Source organism: Orcinus orca, chromosome 15, assembly GCF_937001465.1.
Source record: "Orcinus orca chromosome 15, mOrcOrc1.1, whole genome shotgun sequence".
Lineage (NCBI taxonomy): Eukaryota > Metazoa > Chordata > Mammalia > Artiodactyla > Delphinidae > Orcinus > Orcinus orca.
The window spans coordinates 10694826-10720000 of record NC_064573.1 but is presented as its reverse complement, the minus strand read 5'-3'; the positions used below and the strand labels follow the sequence as shown (position 1 = coordinate 10720000).

The following is a 25175-nucleotide window of genomic DNA, read 5'->3' as shown; positions in this document are numbered from 1 at the left end:
TGGATCAGTCCCTGAAACATCAACAACAGCATTGGCCCAAAGTACAAGATCTAAAGGAGGTCATTGAGCTTAACGAGAGTGTGTTTGGCTATAGACCAGAAGGCGAGCTATATGCAGAAAGAAAAATGCAGTGTAATGATTTTATTAAATGAATTCAAGATGATATTTTAACTTAGGTTTTTACTATTGAGGAAGTTAAAAATGGCAGGGGAGAACTGATGAGTCTCCACTGTTTATGATAGTTAATTGTTTTGAATGTAACAGATGACTATTATAAACTGACTTTGCCAAAGATATAGGCTGAGGTGTCATGGGGGAAACAGAAGAGAAAGACATAATCTTTACTTTCCATTTGATTTGCTCATAATCTAGCCGGAAATCATGGCGCTAATAATAGTATAGTAGTAACAGCAAATGCTTATACAGTAATTACTCTGTGTCCATGACTGTTCCAGCTGCTTTAAATTTATAAATAATTTACAGCAACCCTACTTACTTGGTGAGGTAGGCAGATACCTAGATGTGATAATGCCATACACCATGAGTCCCTAATTGCTCTTAGAGTTTGAACAATGCCTGCTTGTTCTAGCAGAAACGGCATGGGTGGTGGACAGATGTGGCTTGGAATTCACGTAGTGTGTCTGCCCCTAAGTACACATAAAATTTTGGGCTTTCACTGGAGCTCTTTGCTATTTAGTTTCAATAATACCAGCCTTCTTCTGTCTTTTAAAATGCACATTAAAGATGTGTGTAAAACTTTTTTTTGGAGTTAGCTCTCTAAAAATATAAAGAAGTTTTAGTTTTAGGTGAGGGGATTAGGAGATCACTCATAAAGGAGAAAAGAGCTGGTCTCCAAAAGATTTCAGTAAGAAAAATGGCAGACAAAGTTATATGAGAAGGAGGGAGCAGCAGGTGATACAAACTAGAAGGGACAAAGTATGCTGTTTATAGTGAATAGTTCATTTTAATTGTAGTAAAAAGAAAAGGTGGGAGGAAGAGGGGTAAACCTCTGATCTGGAAAGAGAAGCATATTATTTGGGGCTCCTTAGACCACGGATTGGCAGACAACTGCCTGCCTGTCTCCGGACAGCTCAAGAGCTAAGGATGGTTTTACATTTTTAAGTGACTGAAAAAAATTTTTAAAAAGGATACGTGAAAGTTAGATAGAATTCAGCAGACTTCCGTGTCTGTAAACGAAGTGTTACTGGCACACAGCCAAGCTAGTCCATTTACCTGTGGCCGAGGACATGGTGCCTGCAGCCTAAATATTTACTATCTGGTCTTTACAGGAAAATTTTGCTGACCCCTGTCTTAGTTATAATGCTTACTGTTTCAGTCCTAAAGTTCAGCATCCTTTGATGGCAATACATTTCAACAACCCTATTTGATAGCTTAGGAAAGAGTATGTCCAACAAGCTGCTTTCTCTTTCAGCATCTCTGACATAGATGTCACTTGACAGATGAAAAAGCAACTTCTCTGTGGCATCCTTAGTTGGGGTCAAAGTGACAATAATTGGTTTCAGGTTCTTTAATAATCCTACATATTTATTTTCTTGTGAGCTGCAGCTTGAACTGTGTTTTGGTCAAATTTCCAAATATATCTAGTCTCCCATGCTACGTAGCTTCAAGTATTGAATAGAATCTGTTTAGACATTACCTTTCTCTCCTTCCCTTTCCTTCTTCTTTGTCTTTCCCCAGTTATTATTTTAACTTCTTTCGCCAAGTATAACCTTGCTCATTAAATCTAATAGTTATGGAATGGATTGCTTTTGTAGAAATCAATAAGAAAGAGAAACAGGAATTAACGTTTTATGGCAAAAGCCTTTTCTTCAATTTGCTTAACAGTCCTATCCGTCACGCCACACCCTTCTTTGCAAACTAGTCTGGCTGATTCCGGTTTGCTCTGAAAATCATTTTGTGTGGTACTTCCTTCCGTCTGGAACCTTGATTCCTAGGCTTTCATATGAATTCTTTCATTGCTCGATTTTCAGAATAGCTTTTAGGCAACCAATCATCACGTGTGATCCTGTGTTTCTTTATGACTTGGCAGCATCCAGATGTCTTTACTGCATGTTGTTGCCTTTTAGACACATTAAAAAAAAAAAACAAGTTGCCATAAAATAATTGCATTCATTTGTGCAGTAAATGTAAATTATTCTTTCATAAGTCAGTCAAACTTTTACTTGAATACAGAAGGACTAGCTGTCCCTTTGGTAAACCGGAATGAATATCTTAAAAGTTGTGGTTTTGGACTTCCCTGGCAGCACAGTGGTTGAGAATCAGCCTGCCAATGCAGGGGACACGGGTTTGATCCCTGGCCTGGGAAGATCCCCCATGCCACGGAGCAACTAAACCCATGCACCACAACTACTGAGCCTGCGCTCCAGAGCCCACGAGCCACAACTACTGAGCCTGCGTGCCACAACTACCAAAGCGCACGCGCCTAGAGCCCGTGCTCCGCAACAAGAGAAGCCACCGCGATGAGAAGCCTGTGCACTGCACCAAAGAGTAGCCCCCGCTCACCTAACTAGAGAAAAGCCCACGCGCAGCAACGAAGACCCAACACAGCCAAAAATAAATTAATTAAATTAAAAAAAAAAGTTGTGGTTTTGAGTCAATTGAAAAGGAGATGGTAAACAGGGTGTTTTTGGTTTTTTTTAGTCTATCTTACATAGACACATAATATATAAAAGTAATATTTCTCTCCTAATTTATCAGTTTTATAAATATTATAAGAACAAACTGAGGGGATTCCCTGGAGGTCCAGTGGTTAGGACTCCACACTTCCACTGCCGAGGGCGCGGGTTCAGTCCCTGGTTGGGGAACTAAGATCCTGCAAGGTGCATGGCGTGGCCAAAAAATAAAAATAAAAAAGACTACAAGCTGAATAGGTTCATATTCATGCTATGTGTGAGTATGTTTAGAGTGTCTTAAGTAAATGCATTTAGGTAAATAAGAATGTTTGTTTTATTTTTAGCAGAACCCAAATTAAATATCGGATTACATGTATAGGCCCCAGAAAATTATAACGAAGAGGTCAAGTTTCTTAGAAGAGGATTTGCAGCACAATTACTTGAAGAGCCTTTTCAAAATACGTATGCTTGTGACTCATCCTGGGTCTGCTGAATCAAAATCTTCTTGGAAGGAGCCAGGAATGTGTTGGAAAGTTCCCGAGTGGTTCTGATTCTTACCTTTGGTTGAAGACCATTGGGGTAGAAATATTTTTAGATAATAGACAAAAAAAGGTAGCCTCATAAAAATATCACTGAATTTATTAATAAGGTGCTGTTTATGGCGCTGTGTAGCACGTGCCCCAGGATTTTCATGTGAGACCTCAGATAAGAATTAAAACTTGGTTTTCCCACAGTAATTATATGAAGTTGTTTATAGTCAAGAAAAACAATATACCTGGTTCTTTCTTCCTCTGCCTCCCACTTCAGCCATCTGGATTCTCTGGGGCAAAGGTGTAGTTCCGTTTTGAGGCTCTTGAGGCCTGGATAGCTACATTCTAGCTTTTCCTAATTCATTAAGAATTTATTGAGTTCTTTCAATGTACCAAATGCAGAACAGGCAATTCTGGGAATGCTAGTACTGAACAAAACAGTTTGGAGCTTACAATCTACTAGAGGAGACAGCTGTTAAGCAGATAAACATTTGAGTAAAGTGCTCTCTGGCCTTTAGATATTGTGAGCCTGTTTTGAGTATTGGTTTATATATTTTTCATGTATAAAAAAGAGTTGAGCCATGGAATCTCTTCATGTCCTATTTATGTGGAAACACACATAACACACATATAGTATATATTTTTATATTTTATATATGTTATTATATTTTATATAAGTGGTATGTACATTTTGTCACATATATAGCATATATAGCATATATAGCACATATAGCACACATATGCCCATACACATGATGGATACATTTAGATTACAGTTCTCAGCAGTACATTTTAGCCCATGTTTCTTAATGCTTTTTTATTAAATAACACATAAAAATGACAAGTAAATTATGCTTTATATGTGCTAGTATTTCTACTGGTTTCTTTCTGAAGTTTTTGTTTTTATATCACTAAATGTAACAAATATTTTGGGACAGTTTTTTAGTGGTGAGATTGAGATTGAAAGTCACAACAAGCTGGGACTCTCTGTACCCCTTGAAGAAAGAGAAGCATGTGATTGTCACAGACAAATTCTACCTGTTGGGCATAGAATTCTTTTTTTCACAGATGGTGCTTCTTTAGTACAACATTTAATGGCCCTTACAATTTTTTAAGCTACCATATGGTTTGACTTGGGTCACTGTTTTTGAGAAAAGTGTTAGCATGTTAATCCTGTTGAAAAGTTGCAGAATGGTGATTCTAGAATATAACTGTCAACCCTGTAATACAAATAGAGGCAGAGAGAGAGAGAGAGAGACAGTGTATACTGATGGCGGAATACTGAAGAGAGAAAACAGTGGGTGCTTCATCAAGAAGAATCAGCTATGTGTTCAGGCTGTATAACCTCGATATGCCACCTCTTCTGCTACAGCTGCATTTGGAACACTTGAAAGTTAAGGATGGTAAAGGGGTCCCCCAAATCAATGAAAATGACCTTGTAAATGAGAAATTCAACGGAAAGTTATATTTTTCTTCCTTTTTAATGTGCACCCCTGGATACTGCAGTTAAATTACATGCTTCAAGAATACTACCTTGAGGTCCTCTCGGAAAAGATTTTAAAATCATTAGCAGTTGTCATTCAAATAATGTTCTAAAGACCTGCATTTGCCCATGCAGTGTACCGCGGCAGAGTGGATTAAGTTAGCTCAAATGGACTTACCACATTGTCTATGAGCCAGAAAGCAGCAAGGATTCTCATTGGCATCATTATTTATTACTTTGGAATGCTGACGGTGCATTTTCCTGGCTGAGTCCATACTATGCTTATTGACGTGCATGAATGAAAAGGCTCTGCTTTGCCTTAATTTAATTTTCCTAACAACTTTCTTTATAGGACTTGGATTTTGAAGCCAAAACAAGTTACACGCTACGAATAGAAGCTGCAAACAGAGATGCCGACCCTCGCTTTCTAAGCTTGGGACCGTTCAGCGACACGACGACCGTGAAGATAATTGTGGAAGACGTGGACGAGCCCCCTGTATTTTCGTCACCCCTGTACCCCATGGAGGTGTCGGAAGCTACCCAAGTTGGGAATATCATTGGGACCGTAGCAGCTCACGACCCAGATTCTTCCAACAGCCCTGTGAGGTAAGAGCTTATGGCTCTCCTCTTCTGTAATTTCGCAACAATGTGCCTTTATTCACAACTCATGTCTCTACGTTACGAGGCTCTGGGGTCATAGCTAACAAAAACCAGTTTTGTGTACGTATTGAGCCATAGCTGCAGAAGTGAAACAACATCAGAACAATGCAACATTTTAGTAATTCGAAAATGTGTCACCTGATCATCCAAGGCCATTATTGTGTGGCAGTATCTTTAGGCACCATTGTCATCCACAAGCAGAGCTGATGTGCCTTTTCAGCCAGTTATCCTGAGCTCTTTCAACACAAACTGTGTTCAGAGAGAAAGTGATGCATGTCCTTGTTGTAGGATAAATGCAGATGTTAGAAAACTAATTTTATAAACAATTTAAATTAGAGGTTAATTTTTCAACAACCCCTTTTGTATATTGGTCTATATGGATAGTATGTGTTTGTTAGTTTATTAATTCCACTTATAAAAAATAAAATAATACCGTATCTCTATATAAGGACTATTTTAAAATGTCCTTTCAGTACTCCTGTAGAGAGAGAGTAGACACATTGTTATAACCAACTCTGTAGTACTAACAGAATGATGATATGTAGGCGTTTCAAAATATCACACCATTCCAGTTCACACTTTTTACTATAGTTTTACAATCTGAGAGCTACATGCATGTTTTTGTATATGCATGTATTTGTGTGTGTGCATGTGATAAAGCACGTCCTTTTTTTTTTTTTTTTTTTTTTTTTTTGCGGTACGCGGGCCTCTCACTGTTGTGGCCTCTCTCCCGTTGCGGAGCGCAGGCTCAGTGGCCATGGCTCACGGGCCCAGCCGCTCCGCGGCATGTGGGATCTTCCCGGACCGGGGCATGAACCCATGTCCCCTGCATCGGCAGGTGGACTCTCAACCACTGTGCCACCAGGGAAGCCCATAAAGCACGTCTTTTTAAGTAAATATTTAATAATATTTAAATGAGTATATAGAACATACCAGAAATTACATTGTATTTCATGTCTTAATTTGGGTTCGTAAATAATATTTTTCAGTGTCATGGTTTGGATTTTGATTACAAAAGCTAACAACAGATTTAACTTTTAGATTTAACTGATATTTAATGATGCTAAGTGCTTTAGAGCTAACTTCTGAACTAAGTCTGGGCATTGCTTACAGAGTATCAAGAAAAATATCTATACATTAGACAATGACTTTTAGTTAAGAAGAGCTCATATTCATTTTTCCTCCTAAAATAATAAGCCGATTTAGGCTTATTACTTATATAAATAAATTATTACACACATTTAATAATATAAAATATCATTTTATTATTTACATGTAAATAATAATCATATATATGTGTGTGTATATGTAATTAGTACTCTCCTTTCCTTCTCTTTTGTTTGACAGTAGTATCATAGCCTAGTAAAGAATTGGTATAAACCAATTTTTATTCCATAAATGAAGTCATACTCATTGCTTCTCTGTCTTTACAAGAAATTCAGGCTATATGGAGGCTATCTTACTCTTAATGCAGTGGTCATAAACCATTTCTAAGAATGTAGCCTTCTGTGCACTAGAATATCTGTGGGTCACAGATGTACTCAGATGCAGTAAGCCTTCGCCTCCTCCCTGTAATAGCCCAGGCTTCATTGTCAAACAGCTCCCTGACTTAAGCTCAGCTCCATCTACCGAGTCCTACTGATGTGCACAAATCTGAATTTGGGTTTTGTTATCGCATTGCAACTCGAGTGACATACTTGTCTCCTTCCTCCCAAGAACAAGCAACCACAGTACAATCGTAGTCATACATCAGCTACTCAGGGTAGTCTGACTTCTGCTTAAATCACTTAATTTACTGGGGAGAAAGAGAGAATGCTTTCATGAAATTGAGGATCTGGGAAGATAAAGAGACACACTAATATGTATCACAATTCAGTACTTCAGTGAGTGAGAGGATTTAAGAAAATTTTGATTTATGGTATTGATATTTTAATCTTATTTAAAAATTTTTTTCTTTACCCATTTCCTGTGTATTATCCTGTTAAAGCCTTTCAGTGTAAATATCTCACTTTTAATAATATTTTATTTGGAATAAATGCAATGTTATATAATAACTTGGGGAAGGAGAAGGGAGAGTAGGACCAAGTGGGTAGTGACTTGAGTTAGAGGTGAAGTGAGTTCTGTGTCTGCTCCCTGAAGCACAGAGATAGAAAGGGCCAAAGGCTGCATTCTGCTGACCTTGGAGGTGAAGATCTCTGTGACTTCCGTCAATGAAAGCGCAGCTGGCCAACGCTGTATTTTTACCTCATTTTTATTTTCTTAAAACTAATCAAGGTGACCTTGAAAGTTCAGGTTAGTACCTCTTACATCCTTTTCTAATCTCTAAGTTGCACAAATAGGGAGAGATTTTGTTCAGACTGAAGTGAAATGTTGTGTGTGTGTGAATATTTCTTTTGCTTTTGTAAAACGAATTTCTTGACTTAGGCTTCATGCTTGTATTCTTGCAACATTTCTTTGCCTTGCACTATTTTTCATAAGGTCAGAACAATCACTCATAGCTTATTTGTTTCTGAATTTGTCTCTCACATATTTCTCTTTTCCTATCCATTTATGATCTCTTATAAGAGGCCAGCCTCCTCGTTGTGTAGTTTGCTGAGTTGATGGGTACTCCTAGCAGTGACATTCTCTAGAAGACTTGTTCTCTTCCCAGTACTGCTGTTTTCTGAGTATCCTAGGGGATGTCACTTAGCCTCCTAAGTTTCCATATAACCCAGTAAAAAGGAAAAGCAACACTTAATCCCTGCTTTGTCCCAAGGTTTTTGAAGATGAAGTGAGAAAGGGAAAATAACTGATGCTTTTAAACTGTCAGTCATGACTAAACTATTAGGATGTACTATCATTGTACATCGCTATTATTATAGTTTATTGTTTTCATGGCATTTTTATTTCAAGGTCAATAAAGTCAATGAAGAGAGACATATTTTACAAGCAACTGTATTGGCAATCTGTATTGAACGTTGGTTTGTATTCACATATTTTCCAATATGTAGAAAATATTACATAGTCATTTAATGGACATAAACATGTATTTGCATTGGGCACTCAAGTAACTATCAACATGTAAGCCCTCTTAACAGAGGCCAGTGGAGGAGCAGATCACACAGTGTGCCGAGGTCCTAGGAAAAGTGAATCTCCAGGCCGAGATGGAAGCTGAAGGCTCTTACAGTTGTGAGCTTTGCGCTTCTGCACCTTTAGGAATATCGTAGTTCTTAGAGGAATGGAAAAGCAGTATTTGTTTAAAATTAGGCCAATAGTATTTGAATTGTAAAAGAGTACGGGAGGGTGGATAATTAGTGTTTGAATTCACTGACATTCTTTGTAGTGTAATACTGAAATCTAGCATGTGCCATTTACATTTGGAATATTTTCTGATATATGGGGCAAGAGATTAGAATTCTAGAAAGAAATACACGTACTTGCCTCCAGCAAGGTAAATTGAGATCTTCTTCCCACATGACCCACGCCTTGCCTAGTTTTTTTTTTTTTTTTTTACCTATTCCATTAATGTACCAACCCAAAGCTCTTTGCATCTGCCCTTTCCTTAAAAGAAGATGAGGGCATCTACATTACTGTTGGAACCTTGCCGTTTGGTTCCATTTGACTGTTTAGAAGTATAGTAAAAGTAGATCGAAAGATTAAATGAACCCGGCGCCCAGCGGCTGGCCAGAATATGACACCTTTGTGAACTGGTATGTCTTGTTACAGCTTGCCCGCTATCCGGAGGGCTTACCTGGCCCAGCATTTCATGTACACTTTGCCGTCCTCTTTCCTGATATGAAAATTAGAAGCCAAAGCTGGAAATTAGGTAATACTTGAGATTACGTAGAAAAAAAAAGAGAGTTTTTTGAAAGCAAAAGTGGGTAATTGAGGGCCGGCATGTTTCTGGCTTTGTATTTTTTATGCAGTTGCCTACCATTTCATGTAAATTTTGGCCCCAACTACCAAATATCAGGCTCTATCTATTGAACTTGGAAGGACAGATTGTGTTCTGCTGATTCTCATCATTTTTCTGAAGAGTAAAAGCTTTGCTTCTGTGTTTCTCATCAGTAAGATGGTAAAAACTGTAAGCACAGCCTAGTGTTCAGAGAACTATTACTTCTTCATGTCAGCATCCGTAGACTGATCAGTGAATCAGCATACATTGATTAAGAACCTGCTTTGTGCACGACACTGGGAAAATACAGGAAAAACAAAGATGAATAAAACATCTCCCCTCACCTCAAGGAACTTACAATCTGGCTGAAGAAATAAGATTCCATAAGAGTTAAACAATACAAGGGGAAAAAGTGGCAGCTCTGTCAGAGGGTAAATTGTGAGATAAATACTAATCACTCCAAGGTCATTGGACATGAGACTTCATTTGAAGGAATGTATGCATGAGCTGGACTTTGAGGGATGGCAGGATTTGGACAAGCCAGACATAAGGTCTGTTTATGTTTTATGTAGTTATATCCTAAGAGTCTAGTGCTGTATTATGAAATCAGCACATTTATTTCTGTAGGCAGTACAGCAAGCCCAAAGTCCCTGTGCTTAAAACAGCCAATGAATTGAAACATATTATTACAAATAAGATCAGATTTGAAGAAGGGTGATTGAGAAGTAATGGAGATCATTTTCAGCATTTCTAACAATCCAAATACAGAGCTAGCGTTGTATTTATGTTCAAGGGTACAAGGATGATAATAATATTCACCTGCAGGCTCTTTTGGCATTCCTGGTATGGTATGTCCTCATAAAAAAGGGGATAAAATAATATCAGATATTACATTATGTAGTGTGACTAGTCTGAGCACATGTGGGGTGTTTGAATAATTCAGTGTGTACTTTAAGTGGCTTGTATACATGCATGTATTTGTACATATTATTTTAATCTAAATTATGTGAATATCCCACAGAATTAAAGGGAAGGTTGCACAGCCAGTCTTCAGAAAAGAGAGGAGGAAGGTTTCTCTATAAATACGAGCGGCAGGAGTGAGCTGACAGTGTCTTCTGAACGTGGCAGTGGATGCACCACTGGCACCTTTTTTCCTCATGGCTCTGTTTAAGGTTCACATTTCTTGGAAAGTTTTTTTAGTCCTGTCTTAGGACACGTGTCCATCTCTTACCCAGGAAGTTCTGGGCATTTTCATGGTGAGTCCCATCAAGATTGCATGAGATTGGGAAGGTTGAAATCCACAAGGGAAAATTGAGTTGCCATTATCAGAAGAAGGGGGTGAGGCTGCAGACAGTGGTACCACTAAGTACTGAACTCAAGAGCTGATTTTGAAGTAATTTATTTCTCATTAAAGCCCTATAGGGCAAGCGTTAACATTCCGCTGTTATAAATAAACATGACTCTAGTTAGAAAATGTGGTTCTAGGATTTTAGCAAGTTCGGTATCAAAACCTGTACACTGCTTGTATCAACACACACACACATGCACACGTGCATAAATTTCTTAAGCGATTAAGGTTTCAACTCAAATGATTCAGTTATTTCTATTGATCAGATTTGTCGGCGTTTATTACATTATATTTTCCATATAGGGAGTAGCATTTGTGTTCATGTAGCCCACTCACCTTCATACTCTATTTGTGATTATCAACATGCATAGCCGTAGCTGGGCGATACGAATACTACCTGTGAATACGGACAGGGCCATTTTAGTCGATCTTCACAGCTCATTGAACAGCAGCACTTGTAACTACAGGCATTTATTAGGGGATTGATTTTGTTTCAGATGCACAGAACACTGAGGATATTCAGGTGTATAAGATGCGGTCCCAACCCACGTGTTAATCTAGCTGGAGGAGAGATCTTAGGCGAAGACTTATTAAAAAAATCCAGTGTTAAATCTGGAAATGAGAAATCATCTTGTAAAATTTTCTCATTTTGCAGATAAAGAAACAGAAGAGTACAAATGGCGAATGAAAAGCCCAAGTTAGTACGGTAGGTTTGATGCAGGATTGTGGCTATAAATATGGCCCAGTCTGCGGTTCGTGGTGGTGCAGCACAGGGAGCTGGTAGTGAAGTCCGTGGGCCCTATGGACTGCAGGCTTTCTTAAAAAGGCTCGATTTCTGAGGTAATTGGGAAGGCTTGGTGCCTTCCAAGGCAGAGGATTGTCTTTAAGGAGTTGTAGGACTACAGGAATTGGAAGGAGGAAAAAATAGGAGTAAAGAAGGGCCAACACGAGGAAAGTCACCTCAGTGGAGATACACACCATATTGTCATTTAATCCATTAATACATCAGTGTAACTGTCTTAGAGTTTTAGATAGAGCGGTGGAAAAAAAAATGAAAAGAGGCTGAATTCTAGAGTTGTAGGTAGTAGAGACTAAAAGCTCATCTATGTGCGATGTGATATATACTGGAAAGATGGTTCAGACAGACACGGTTCTGAATCCTGGTTCCATCAACAACCAGCTGTGAGACTTTAAAGTCCAATACTGGAATACGGCAATAATGGTACCTGCTTGCCTTAGTTAGAAATTGTGCTTGGCTGGTTGAAACAAAGCCTAACGCTAATGACCTACCAATGAGAAGTCTGGAGCCAGGCAGTCGAAGACTGACAATTTGGCAGGATAATGTCATCAAGGGCTTGGCTTCTTGTGTCAGGCACTCATCACCTCATATTTACAAGATGACTTTTGGGTTGCTGCCCATTGTGTTCATGTCCCACATGAGATAGAGGGGAAGGGGCAAAAATGAAATGCCAGTTGAATTAGCAGCTCTGTCCTGTCCTTGAGGGAGTTTTTCAATGATGCTCAACACAACTTTCTTTTGCATCTCATTTGTTAAACCTTAGCTATAAGGACACTGCATCTACAGGGAGGCTAGCAAGTGTAGTTTTTCAGCTGGACACATGGTTGCCTCCAACAAAAGCAGGGATCTATTAGTAAGAACTAAGGGCAAGTGGATATTAGGTGTGCAAGTAGAAGTCTCTGTCACATGTGACCTTACATAGCTGTTTGAGGATTAGGAAAAAATGTATATGTTTTACATTCTCAGTATATTTAGAGGGAGGGACAGGTTGATGAATCTGCTTTTGGATATTCTGAGCTTTAGTTGAAGATGTTGCCGGTATCTGGAGTAGTTTAGGAAATCTCAGAAAAAGGATTGAGGCTGGTTATTGAGATTTGGAGGTGTCTGCATAATAAATGGACAGGGCAGAAGCTTTAACTGCTGGTGCTGCAAAAATATGGAAGCGATCTCTTTCATTGGTCACTCCAACATACAGTGAAAGAGGTCAAGTATTTTAGGTTGTAATTTATAGAAACTAGAGGGATCGTTGTGAGTGTGCACACCACTAACTGCAGCAGAAGTTGCTTTAAAGATAACTTTGGGTCATGATTAGAGAAACACCAGTCTTTTTCTTTCCTGTTCAGCCTCTAATTGATTCAGGCAACTGTATTTCTCTGTCCTTAAGCCAGTAGATCCGGAGCTGCAAAGAGTGTGCTTCTCCCAACTTCTTCAGAACACTTTCTCTCTTTTGGCTCACTCAGCCCTCCCAGATTCTAATTCAGAGACAGTTTCCCCCGCTCACTCTAAAAAGTGCCCATATTCTCTTTATTTCTCTTGCTTAAGGATTTTCCCCCCCCTTCAGGTAACTTTATCATTAGCTAATGTCTCACACATAAATTCTTGCTTTTTGCATGTCCAGAGGGGCTGGTAGAAAATAGGGAACCCCTTTAATACTGGGGGTATCTCAAGTCCTTGTGATTAAGAAATATAATAACCACTGTGACTATTTTCCATGGTTTGTCTACTCCTGGTCCTTGCCCAGGTTTCCGCCTCTTCTCAAGATAATTCCTCAGTCTCTTCCCACACCTGTCCCAGTTTCCTTCATTGAGAATAGCAATTTGTTGGTTTTCTCCTAAATACTTACTATAGATTGCTACCTTTCAAAATATTTTGTTTATATACTGCATTTCCTGAGATAGAGCGTCGCATGCAGGTCCTCCAGATTAATTGCTGAATGTATGAATGAGTGAAAGGGAGACATGAGAATATCAGAATAATTCACAAAATACCAAATACATATATATGAGGCTATTTAGTGAAAGCTAAGTGAGAGTTATAACTATTTAAAAATATACTGAATTGTGGTAAGCATTTCATGTTTTATGTAAGTCAAATCATCATGCTGTAACCTTAAACTTATATAGTGCTGTATGTCGATTATATCCCAATAAAACTGGAAGAAAAAAATTTAAAAGAAATAAAAAATAAAGATACACTCAAGTTATAAGTGGAAGCTACAGAGTTTATGATTTAGAAATAATTAGTATTTGGATGATAGAAACTTTGGTGTCCATTCTTCTCAAAACTTATAGAAGCATAGGTGATAACGACATCCCCAAAAGATATAGGGGTTTTTCTGAGGTGAACAGAAGTTGGAGATATTTAACATATTAAATGAATTCTCAAGTTTAATATCCTTTATTCGAATGCTGGGAGTTTTGAGACTATTGATAATAGAGGCAAATGTTTTAGTTATTGACTTTAGCTCAGTGGGGGATTACATGAACTCATTAAGACAGATATATGCCAAGTTCAAGGCCTTTTTGCTTTGTAAGAATCTAAAAGTCTGTTTTTTCCTGAATATACAAACATTACCATAGTAGTTTGAAAAAAATGGACAATTCAGGCTTTTAGTATTGGCTCGATGATGCATGAGTGCATGGGTATTGAGTTACAATCTTCATGTCAAACATTAATATTATTCTGTTACCATTGGATTATATATATATCTATATAATATATATTTATACATATAATTAATTATATATGTATAATTGTTGCATACATAGAGAATATGTTAATACTATGAAATATTGGCATATAATGTTTTGACTAAAGCAACATTTCAGAGGAGAAAATCTAGGTCTTCTATGTAATTGAAAATTAAAGTCTATTTTTAACATTAAATAAACTCATTTCTTGTTTGCAGGGCTGTTGTGTGGGAAGCAGATTGTAGACAATAAGAATTGAAGTATGTTGATAAGGAGTAAAAAGATGCAAAGTCTAGGCTAAAGTAGGCGGTAGCTTGGAATGATATCTACCGTCAAGTACTATTGACAACTTGGATGCAGGGACAAGAAAGAAGAACAAATCTAGGTTTTTAGTTTGAGTAAGCAAGTGACTGGTAGTGTCATTTGCTCAGGTGGAAACGCGTGAGGGAGGAGGAGGTTTGGGCGTTGCTAGGAGACAACATTGGTCTGGGCATGTTACATTTCAGTGCACATTGTGTATTTATGTGGTTCTACTAAGTAATTCAGTACGTAAGTTTGGTTGGCCAAGGAGATTTTATATAAATGTAGGTGTCATCAAAAATATAGAAGTGAGTTAAGCTATAGGACTCTGTAAGTTGCAAGGAAAAGTGTTTTTCCAAGAAGAGAAGGGAATCCGTGGGAAAGGTTTTGGGGGAGTGTGAGCAGTCAGAGGTCTCAAAGGGGAGGGTAAACTAGCCGAGGTGACTGAAAGGAGCAGAGAGTGAGGTAGGAGAACAACAGGGAATACGTGGTATTAATAAAGGCAGAAGGAGAATGTGTTTTGAGGAGTCATCAGTGGTCAATTGTGGTAAATTTAAATGAGATAGAAAGTAATAAAAGAACAGAAAAGTGAACCATGGATTTGACAATATGGAGGCCAACGATGAACTTGACACAGATGGAAGAAATTTGTTTTTTTAAAATAGAAAACACACATGTTTTTGATTCAAATAAAGCTATATAGATGGAAAAGGATCCAAATCCCAGGAAAAACATTCTTGAGGTCAGCAGATAGGGTGGATAGCTCAAGTAGAATGGTTTGATTTTGATTTGAATAAAGACACTTAGCTACAGTAAAAGGATGCTAAGTAGAGGGTATGGGGAAACTCAAGATTTATTTTTCCTCTCATGTCTCATGTAGCACAGATCCTGGAGGTGAGGGCGAGTACATTTTGTACTGCCTTTGCCATTTTCAAACTATTTAATTTTCTTTTCCCTTTCAAACTCTCAACTCTTTTGTAGAATGCATCACCATACTTTACTCAAAATCTTTCATGTTGCTAGCAACCATCAAATATATAGTAATCACACTGATTTGTTGAGGATTTTAGTATGCAGATTATTTTATTTCTCCCCACCGTCACTTTTGGCTTCTCACTTTCTTGGTCGTCTTGGCTTTAGTGATCTGTTTCTCTGCCTCAGTTTTGTCATAGATTTTTATGAACATAGCCTTGGCTTGCTAACTCTCATAGATACACTACTACTGTTGAAAATCGACTTCAGGCATCTCATTCTCTGTGAGCTACTTCCCACTCCAGCAGTTCTGCATCCTGGTAAAGTCCCACCACCGATTGGTGCTACCAGAATCTTCTCGATGTCAATCTGCCTTCCCTTATTTCCTCAGTTCTCTCTTACAAACTTAGAGACCGTGGACCTTCATTATCATCACTCACATGTTGGTACCCTTATCCTCCTAACCCTCCTCTCCTCTCATTGTCCATGACTGGTTAAACCCAACCCTCTCCTTTTTATGCATCTTCGAATACTTAGATGAGAACAAAGCAAGACAGACAAACGGGATGACTGGTTTTACATTAAGTCAATGGACATAAGTCTCAAAGGGGCAGTCCACGATGCTCAGCTATTCCATTATATTCTCCCTAGTATATGCATTTTTGTCTCTTCTAAAAAAAAGGAATTTTCTCTCCTCCTCAAACCACCTTCTCCTCTCTGTCTCAGCTGACAACCTTGTCTCCTATGCCATCTAGAAAACAGAAGCCGTCAAAAATAACTTGGTCATATTCTCAAATACCTGTTGCTGCACAAAAACAATATTTGTTGATCTGTGGTCAGTTTGTTTGGTAACATTTTCCTATGCCTTCTCTTTCCTTTTTAAGTTTCTTGCATCTTGTTATATAGCAGACTAGTAGTAGATGATTCGTAGTTGAACTACTATGGAAACAGAATACTTTCTGAAATTGGGTGTGTTTATGTTTGTTCATTTGTGTAATCATGTTTTTAAATGAGAGTCCTTATTTCACCCACCTAGAAAGACAAGGGCATTTGAAGACAGTCATTAGTGAGGGAAGGGTGAATTTTGTATATGAATCGAAAAATAGCATCATTGAACAAGAATACGAGTAGAGTGGTAGTTATTTACTAATATTTAGATAGAGATATTTTGAGAAAATCCTTTACATGCCAAAATATTTATGTCATTTGAGGCATTCTACTTTTTAAAAAAATTTTATTTTATTTTGGATTATAGTTGATTTACAATGTTGTGTTAGTTTCAGGTGTACAGCAAAGTGATTCAGTTATACATATACATATATCCATTCTTTTTCAGACTCTTTTCCTATATAGGTTATTACAGAATATTGAATAGAGTTCCCTGTGCTATACAGTAGGTCCTTGTTGATTATATTGTATATGTTAATCCCAAACTACTAATTTATCTCTGCCCCTGCATTTCCCTTTTGGTAACCATAAGTTTGTTTTCAAAGTCTGTGAGTCTGCTTCTGTTTTTTTTTTTTTTTCTGCTTCTGTTTTGTAAACAAGTTCATTCGTATCACTTTTTTAGATTCCACATATAAGTGATATCATATGATATATGTCTTTTTCTGTCTGACTGACTTCACTTAGTGTGATAATCTCTAGGTCCATCCATGTTGCTACAAATGGCATTATTTCATTCTTTTTAATGGCTGAGTAATATTTCATTGTATATATGTACCACATCTTCTTTATCCATTCCTGTATTGATGGACATTTAGGCTGCTTCCGTGTCTTGGCTATTGTAAATAGTGCTGCTATGCACATTGGGGTGCATGTACCTTTTCGAATTATGGTTTTCTCTGGATATATGCCCAGGAGTGGAATTGTTGGACCATATGATAGTTCTATATTTAGTTTTCTAAGGAGCCTTAATACTGTTCTCCATAATGGTTGTACCAATTTACATTCCCACCAACAGTGTAGGAGGGTTCCCTTTTCTCCACACTGAGGGGTTCTGCTTTGAAACATGTCTGTGGAACCCTGGTCAAGGCCCCTGAGTGAGCAATATAAAAACAGAAAGGTTAAGACCAACCTGGTGTTATTAAAACAAAAGATGTTTCTAAGTATATGTGAATGGGTTAGATGTCTACATATGTTTCATTTTAGAGGGACCTCTAATCGTGACCAGGGCTACTATATCTGATGAGAATGTTTTTTAGGAGCCACAGTTTGGAGTTTATAATGGCATATTCAAATCCACTGTGAAGATAATTATACTATTGTCTTTATTTTGTACTGTTGGACAGAAAAGCAGAGATTACTGACAAGCAGGTTATGAATCAACTGGAACACTGGTGAAGTTTTAAACTAGACATATTTTATGTTAGTATGACAGATTGTGGAGTCAGCAGAATTTGGTGATTGGCTGTGCAATTAATGAAATAAATTCAGCAAATTATAATCAAACAAATATTGAAATGTTTGGTTTTTTTTTTTAATATTCAATTAGGTATTCAATTGACAGAAACACAGACTTGGAGAGATACTTCAATATTGATGCCAACAGTGGAGTTATTACAACTGCCAAATCTCTGGATCGAGAGACAAATGCTGTTCATAATATCACAGTCCTTGCAATGGAGAGCCGTAAGTTGTAAGGTTTAACGTTGAATTAGGATGGAGGACATTGAGAGTGGAGAATGGGTTGACATGAGTTTACAGTTGCGACTTGAATTTTACTAGGTGTTTGTTTGAATTCAGCAAAATTTTGAAATTTTCTAATTTCAAGCTGCGAAATGTTTATATGCTCTAACTTTATTCGCTAATACTTACAAAGTTAGTGAAAAGAGGTTATTACCATAAAATAATGGGCCCGAGTTACCCTCAGAGGGCTTCTGCTTGTTTTGTGGTCATACTTTGTGCTGCATTTATGCTGACATGGGGTTGGTCCCATAGTTTATAAAAAAATAGTAAATTGATCTCTAACCAAGACACCCAGATTTCTACATTTTCATATGGAACTAATTTTGGTCCTTGATAAGAAAAACATTGAGAGAACAATGCATAATTATACTGTGTGCATGTTATATACATATGTAATAGGTACATAATATATACACATACTCATATAAAAATCGGTTCTAGCATCAAAGAATATTGAAATTCCTGGCTTATTTGTCACTGTGTGTGTGTGTATGACATTTGTATCAGAGTTTCCATTGCTCCCTTTAAAGTCTACAGTGTTGTGGTTCTAGATTTTATTCAAGTCTTAGTCATTTCCTTATTAGATTGTGCTTTAGAGAGGCAAACATTTTTGGTTGATTCTAATCGTTTTAAATATGAGTTTCCTAAGTAAGATGAGGTTGGAGTAATAGCTTTACTCTGAGCACAAGCAGACCGTGGAGATATTGTGGGTTCGGTTCCGGGCACCACAGTAAAGTGAATATCACAATGAAGGAGTCACACAGATGTTTTGGTTTCTCAGTGCATATGAAAGTTGTGTTTATACTATACTGTAATCGGTTAAGTATATAATAAATAGCATTATGTCTAAAGAAAACAATGTTTACACTTTATTTAAAAAAGACTTTATTGCCAAAAAATGCTAACTGTCGTGTGATCCTTCAGCAAGTTATAGTAGGAACATTAGGAACATCAAAGATCACGATCACAGATCACCGTAACACATATGATAATAATAATAAAGTTTGAAATATTATGAGAATTACCAAAATGTGACAGAGACACAAGGTGAGCAAGTGTTGTTGGAAAAATGGGACCAATTGACTTGCTCGATGAAGGGTTGCCACAAACCTTCAATTTGTAAAACACACAGTATCTGCAAAGCGCATTCAAGTGAAGTGCAATAGAACGAGGTGTGCCTGTAAATGATAAAACGTTTTCCCGTTTATTAGAGAATCCATCTCAGATAGGAAGAGGCTACGTGGCCATCACTATACTTGACATCAATGACAACGCCCCTGAATTTGCCATGGACTATGAAACCACCGTGTGTGAAAATGCCCAGCCAGGCCAGGTGAGAGTCTCCAGAACGCCACGCTCCTCGTTCGCGATTCCGTTGAAGATGCCCAGCGGCGGTTGCCTTTGAAATCCTACCAGCTTTAAGATAAAATCTAATCAGCATGTTTCAGCAAAACTCATGCTTTGATGTGTAGCATAAACTAATATTAAAGGAACTTTCAAATTCTGTTTAATTGGGATGATGAAAATTCCTCTGGAAGAAAAGGTAAACGTTGTAAAAGCCGTGCTAAACGGTTAAGGGCTTAGGCTTTTTTAAGGAGAAATACAGCATGTTACGGCATGTTAAGCTCGATTGGGCCGCTTCCCACGTTACACAGCGGGTCTTAAGTACCTTGAAGTTGTACGAATTAAGTGTGGTGTAATCTTGTGGTTTGGTCTACTCATCCACATTCTCAGTGTCCTGTGATGTTTACTGACATGGTGTAATCAGTTGGTACAGCTTATTTCTGAGGTTCACAAAAGTAAATTCAAATATGAATTTTGAAAAGGACATGATTGATTTTCAGAGCCCTTTTTAGATTGGGTTCATATTAGTACACCTGACACCGCCACCTGCCCCCTCTCCTCCCACAGCTCAGTCAGGAAGATGGTATTTATCATCTGTGTAAAGTTGCTCTGTCCTGCCTCACAAAACAGCCGAGCACACCATGCTTTCAAGTTTTACATTCTCTGTTCCTAGGTAATCCAGAAAATCAGTGCTGTCGATAAGGATGAGCCATCCAATGGACACCAGTTTTATTTCAGCTTAACAATGGATGCAACGAATAACCACAACTTCTCACTGAAAGATAACAAAGGTAAGGTATAATTTTTTTCGTCAGAGGAGGCAACAGGTAGAAGCTTTCTAAGCAAGTACTTTTTCTCACTCAGGAATGCTGATTATGTAATTTTTGTTTTCTTCATACCAGCGAGGACATTAATTAAAGGGCAGTGAGCCCCTTAAGTAATTTTTATCTATGGATTTGCTGTCATGAAGAAGAAACTGCTACTTAAATCATTTTAGGCCTAAATCCAAAGAAGGGGGGAAGCCAGATCCATCTCTCTCTGTCTTTTCTTCTAGACATTTGCTTCCTTACTTGTATACCAAGCTCTTTATGCAGAGTATCTATGGATGGTTGAGGACCAGCTAAATGCCTTAACAAGGATTATACTACCTAGGCATAACCTGAGAGGTTAGGAAAATAATTGGGCAACACATTTCAACCTAAATCAACTTTGACTTAATATTTCAATGCCAACATCAGTTATCGTTTTATTTTTAACATAAAAATGAAAGTAATCCATGCAAATAACAAATATACTCTTTATGCAAAGAAATATAAAATTACAAAAGAAGAATTCCCTATCCTCCCAAATCCTGTTTCTCTGCTTCAAAGATAAACACTCTTAATCAGTTTTATAAATGTCATTATAGAAACATTATTACAAATACCTATAGGTAGATTCTGGTTTTGCTCAATTATATAAACATATATATATACTTCTAGACATAGAGACAGTATATAGATAATTGTAAAAACTTTCAAAGGAAGCATGAGAACTTGCTATCTATTGTCTAATTTTGAATACATTTCTCTCTCTCTCTCTCTGTATAGAGAAAGGATTATACCCCAACAATATAGGAAATGTAATTCTTCAAGTTTGAATGTGTTACTCAGCTTTCAGATAAACAAAATGTAGAAATTTGTTAGTTAAGTCTGGCTTCTCTAAAAATACTTGCTTTCAGGAGATGGACATTATAATGCTTTTGCCTGAAGTCACCACTTATTTTACTGCAGGAAATTCAACTTTGGCCTCAGAAATTCAATCTGAAAATAATACATGTTTCTGATCCCACTCTCTGCTAAATGAGGATACTGTCTTTTTCCTGTAGTAACATAAAAGGAAGCACATTCTCTGTGTGGGTAATCCCAAACCCTCTGACTTAATCATAGTTGGAAAGGACAATTCTCAGCATTTGCATTCATCCAGCACAAATGCAGAGAGGGGAGTTTATGATTTTCCCAAGAAGGGTCTGAACGTTTCCCCCATTTGTTATCATCCAGTACCACCATGATTGTAGGACAGCACAGGAACTAAAATGGCTGGATTTCCAGGACATTGACACAGCCACACAGTTGAAAGATTTCCCCAAGGGCAAGCCTAGAGCTCCCTCATCTGTGGGAATCTTGGAGGAAAACATAAGGAATAGGAAGAAAGAACGTCAGTTCATCCGTTGACTTCCATTTTAGGAAGCACATACAGAACATGATGAATTTTATGATCTCTTTTGTGAACATTATGTTCCTCAACATGGGAACATTGCTGTAAATTTAAAAATCATATACATCAGATATTGGGCATTTTAGCATGTGCTCCTCAACGTGTCGTGTGTGTGTGTGTGTGTGTGTGAGATTTGATGTCAGGCATGTTAGGTTACAAATCAACAACTCTGAAAAAACTTTGTGTATCAAATCATAAATATGTATAACATCTGAATGGTTGTAAGGCAAAGACTAGGGGTGTGTCAAGGGTACAGAAACATACTCAAGACAATATGCTTCAACAACTCCATGTGTAGTTTTTCAACGAACACTCTTGAATTCATACATTTTAAAATAAAAGATTTGTTTACATAAAAACCTACCAGCTGGAATCTGAAAACCAAACACTTTTCTTCCTACTACATTTTATAATTCCAGTCTCATGTGCGCTTGCTGTTCTGTGCTGTTCGAGACAGAACAGATTTCAGCTTGCTCTTTCATTAGAGTATTGTTCATTCTTTCATGTCACTGGATAAAGCACACTGGGTAAAACTATGGTCCTGGTGTTCCTTCTTTTCCATTATATTTTCATTAATTGCTCTAAATTTTAAAATCACATAAATTCCATTATTAATTAATTAAGACAAGTTAACTGGACAAATTGTTAGCAGATTAAGAAATCTATTTCTGATATAGAAATCACAGTTGTGTCATACAGACTTACTGATCACTGTTAAGTTTCATAATTACCATAATAGGTTAGATGAAACAGAATATTGAATATATTATAAATTAAACACTAATGACCTATTTTATCACTGACAAAATGTTTATATACATGGTGTTTTGGTAACCCTATGTACCAGTACAGATTTTTAAAAATTACCCAATAATTCCTCTTTTGACTATCTATGCATATTCATTTTAATTAAAACTAGAGTGGCTTATTTTACTTACTTCTATATTGGGCTTGGAACTTGTCCAAGAAAAGATGGATTGGAAATTTCACCTATGCTATCTGATGATGATGCAAAAATACTTAACCTGTTAATTTTTATTATCTTCTTTATAAGCATATGTTTTGAAATGTTAAGATTAGTAAAAAGGTATATGTAATTTTTACAGAGTTGCAGGTAATGTAATAAATGATGTATAAATATTTCCCCATTCAGTTTTACTTTATAACTGTTTCTTTGGATATAACCATATAGCATGACATAAATGTATTAAAATGTATTCACATGAACCAATATTTGGAAATACAGCTCTCTGTCAAAAGAAGCTAAGGAGAGTGACTTAAGTCAGATAAAGTTTTTTTTAATTAATTAATTTTTTTAACGTCTTTATTGGAGTATAATTGCTTTACAATGGTGTGTTAGTTTCTGCTGTATAACAAAGTGCATCAGCTATACATACACATATATCCCCATATCCCCTCCCTCTTGCGTCTCCCTCCCACCCTCCCTATCCCACCCCTCTAGGTGGTCACAAAGCACCGAGCTGATCTCCCTGTGCTATGTGGCTGCTTCCCACTAGCTATCTTTTACGTTTGGTCATGTATATATGTCCATGCCACTCTCACTTCGTCCCAGCTTACCCTTCTCCCTCCCTGTGTCCTCAAGTCCACCTCTACATCTGTGTCTTTATTCCTGTCCTGGCTAGGTTCTTTAGAACCATTTTTTTTTTTTTTTTTTTTTTTAGATTCCATATATATGTGTTAGTATACAGTATTTGTTTTTCTCTTTCTGACTTACTTCACTCTGTATGCCAGTCTCTAGGTCCATCCACCTCACTACAAATAACTCAATTTCGTTTCTTTTTATGGCTGAGTAATATTCCATTGTATATATGTGCTACATCTTTATCCATTCATCTGTCAGTGGACACTTAGGTTGCTTCCATGTTCTGGCTATTGTAAATAGTGCTGCAATGAACATTTTGGTACATGACTCTTTTTAAATTCTGTTTTCCTCAGGGTATATGCCCAGTAGTGGGACTGCAGGGTCGTATGGTAGTTCTATTTTTATTTTTTAAGGAACCTCCATACTGTTCTCCATAGTGGCTGTATCAATTTACATTCCCACCAACAGTGCAAGAGGGTTCCCTTTTCTCCACACCCTCTCCAGCATTGTTTGTAGATTTTTTGATGGTGGCCATTCTCACTGGTGTGAGATGATATCTCATTGTAGTTTTGATTTGCATTTCTCTAATGATTAATGTTGTTGAGCATTCTTTCATGTGTTTGTTGGCAATCTGTATATCTTCTTTGGAGAAATGTCTATTTAGGTCTTCTGCCCATTTTTGGATTGGGTTGTTTTTTGATACTGAGCTGCATGAGCTGCTTGTAAATTTTGGAGATTAATCCTTCATTGCTTCATTTGCAAATATTTTCTCCCATTCTGAGAGTTGTCTTTTCGTCTTGTTTATGGTTTCCTTTGCTGTGCAAAAGCTTTTAAGTTTCATTAGGTCCCATTTGTTTATTTTTGTTTTTATTTCCATTTCTCTAGGAGGTGGGTCAAGAAGGATCTTGCTGTGATTTATGTCATAGAGGGTTCTGCCTGTGTTTTCCTCTAAGAGTTTGATAGTTTCTGGCCTTACATTTAGGTCCTTAAAGTTTGGTGGGACAGAGTCCATCAGAAATCTTGTGTTCCATGCATTTGCTTTCTTTACTCTAGACAACACAGCCTCAATTCTCACCAGGAGAAATGGCTTCCGGAGACAGGAGCAATCTGTTTATTATCTGCCAGTCTTCATCGTGGACAGTGGATCACCTTCACTTAGCAGCACCAACACCCTCACCATCCGTGTCTGTGACTGTGATGCAGATGGGGTAGCCCAGACCTGCAACGCCGAGGCCTACGTCCTCCCTGCTGGCCTCAGCACGGGAGCCCTGATCGCAATACTGGCCTGTGTCCTGACGTTACTGGGTAGGTACTGTTTGCAATGCTTGCTCTGTAAGAGCAGTCACACCACCATAGCTCAGAACTTTTTTCTTTTCCTCTTCATACCTTTTGAGAACATATGCAGATATTCTAATCCATGGTATTTGGGTCACAGAGCAATCTATGATCACTGGCCACACTTTCCAGTGATAACTCAGAAAAATTATCAATTTCATTTTTTTAAAAAGTGAAGATAAATGGCTTATGTTTAAAATTGAATTTTTTCAAGATTTTTAAAACACTTACTATATCTCCCAGCTGTTTGCTTTAGAATTCCGGGAACTGTATTAGAGTAAAGAGAATTTTTTCTATGTTGCTTTGATAATATGCTTATTTTAGAAATAATGGCCTTGGGTGGAATCTATGATATTTAATTCCTTAAGACATGAACACTCTTTATATTAGTCTCTATTCTTGCCTGTGTGTTTGAAATACATAATGAAAAAAGACCAATGAATATGGGGGCTTAAAAAAAAAGAAATGATGGCTTTATATCCTACCTCTCTTAAGATTTAAGGTGGGTTTTATAATTATTTGCGAATCTTAAAAGGTTTGAAATTTCAGCAGGGCAAAATTTCCCAAGAAGAATTTACATTTAATTATACTTTTCCATGATTACTTTGTTATGTGGTTAGGTTAGATTTATAACTCATATTAGAATTGCAGTTTTATAAG

At 37.4% G+C, this 25175-nt stretch overlaps 1 protein-coding gene across 2 annotated transcripts in view; it reads left to right on the top strand.

Moving 5' to 3' along the window:
* The window catches only part of CDH7 (cadherin 7), a 190949-nt gene that overhangs the window by 147989 nt on the left and 17785 nt on the right, over positions 1 to 25175 (top strand). For both annotated transcript variants that reach the window (XM_033425013.2, XM_049698006.1), the window contains 5 exons: positions 4999 to 5252; positions 17784 to 17920; positions 19189 to 19310; positions 19995 to 20112; positions 24234 to 24485. In XM_033425013.2, the coding sequence (XP_033280904.1) occupies positions 4999 to 5252; positions 17784 to 17920; positions 19189 to 19310; positions 19995 to 20112; positions 24234 to 24485 (883 nt within the window). The remainder of the gene's footprint in view (positions 1 to 4998; positions 5253 to 17783; positions 17921 to 19188; positions 19311 to 19994; positions 20113 to 24233; positions 24486 to 25175) is intronic.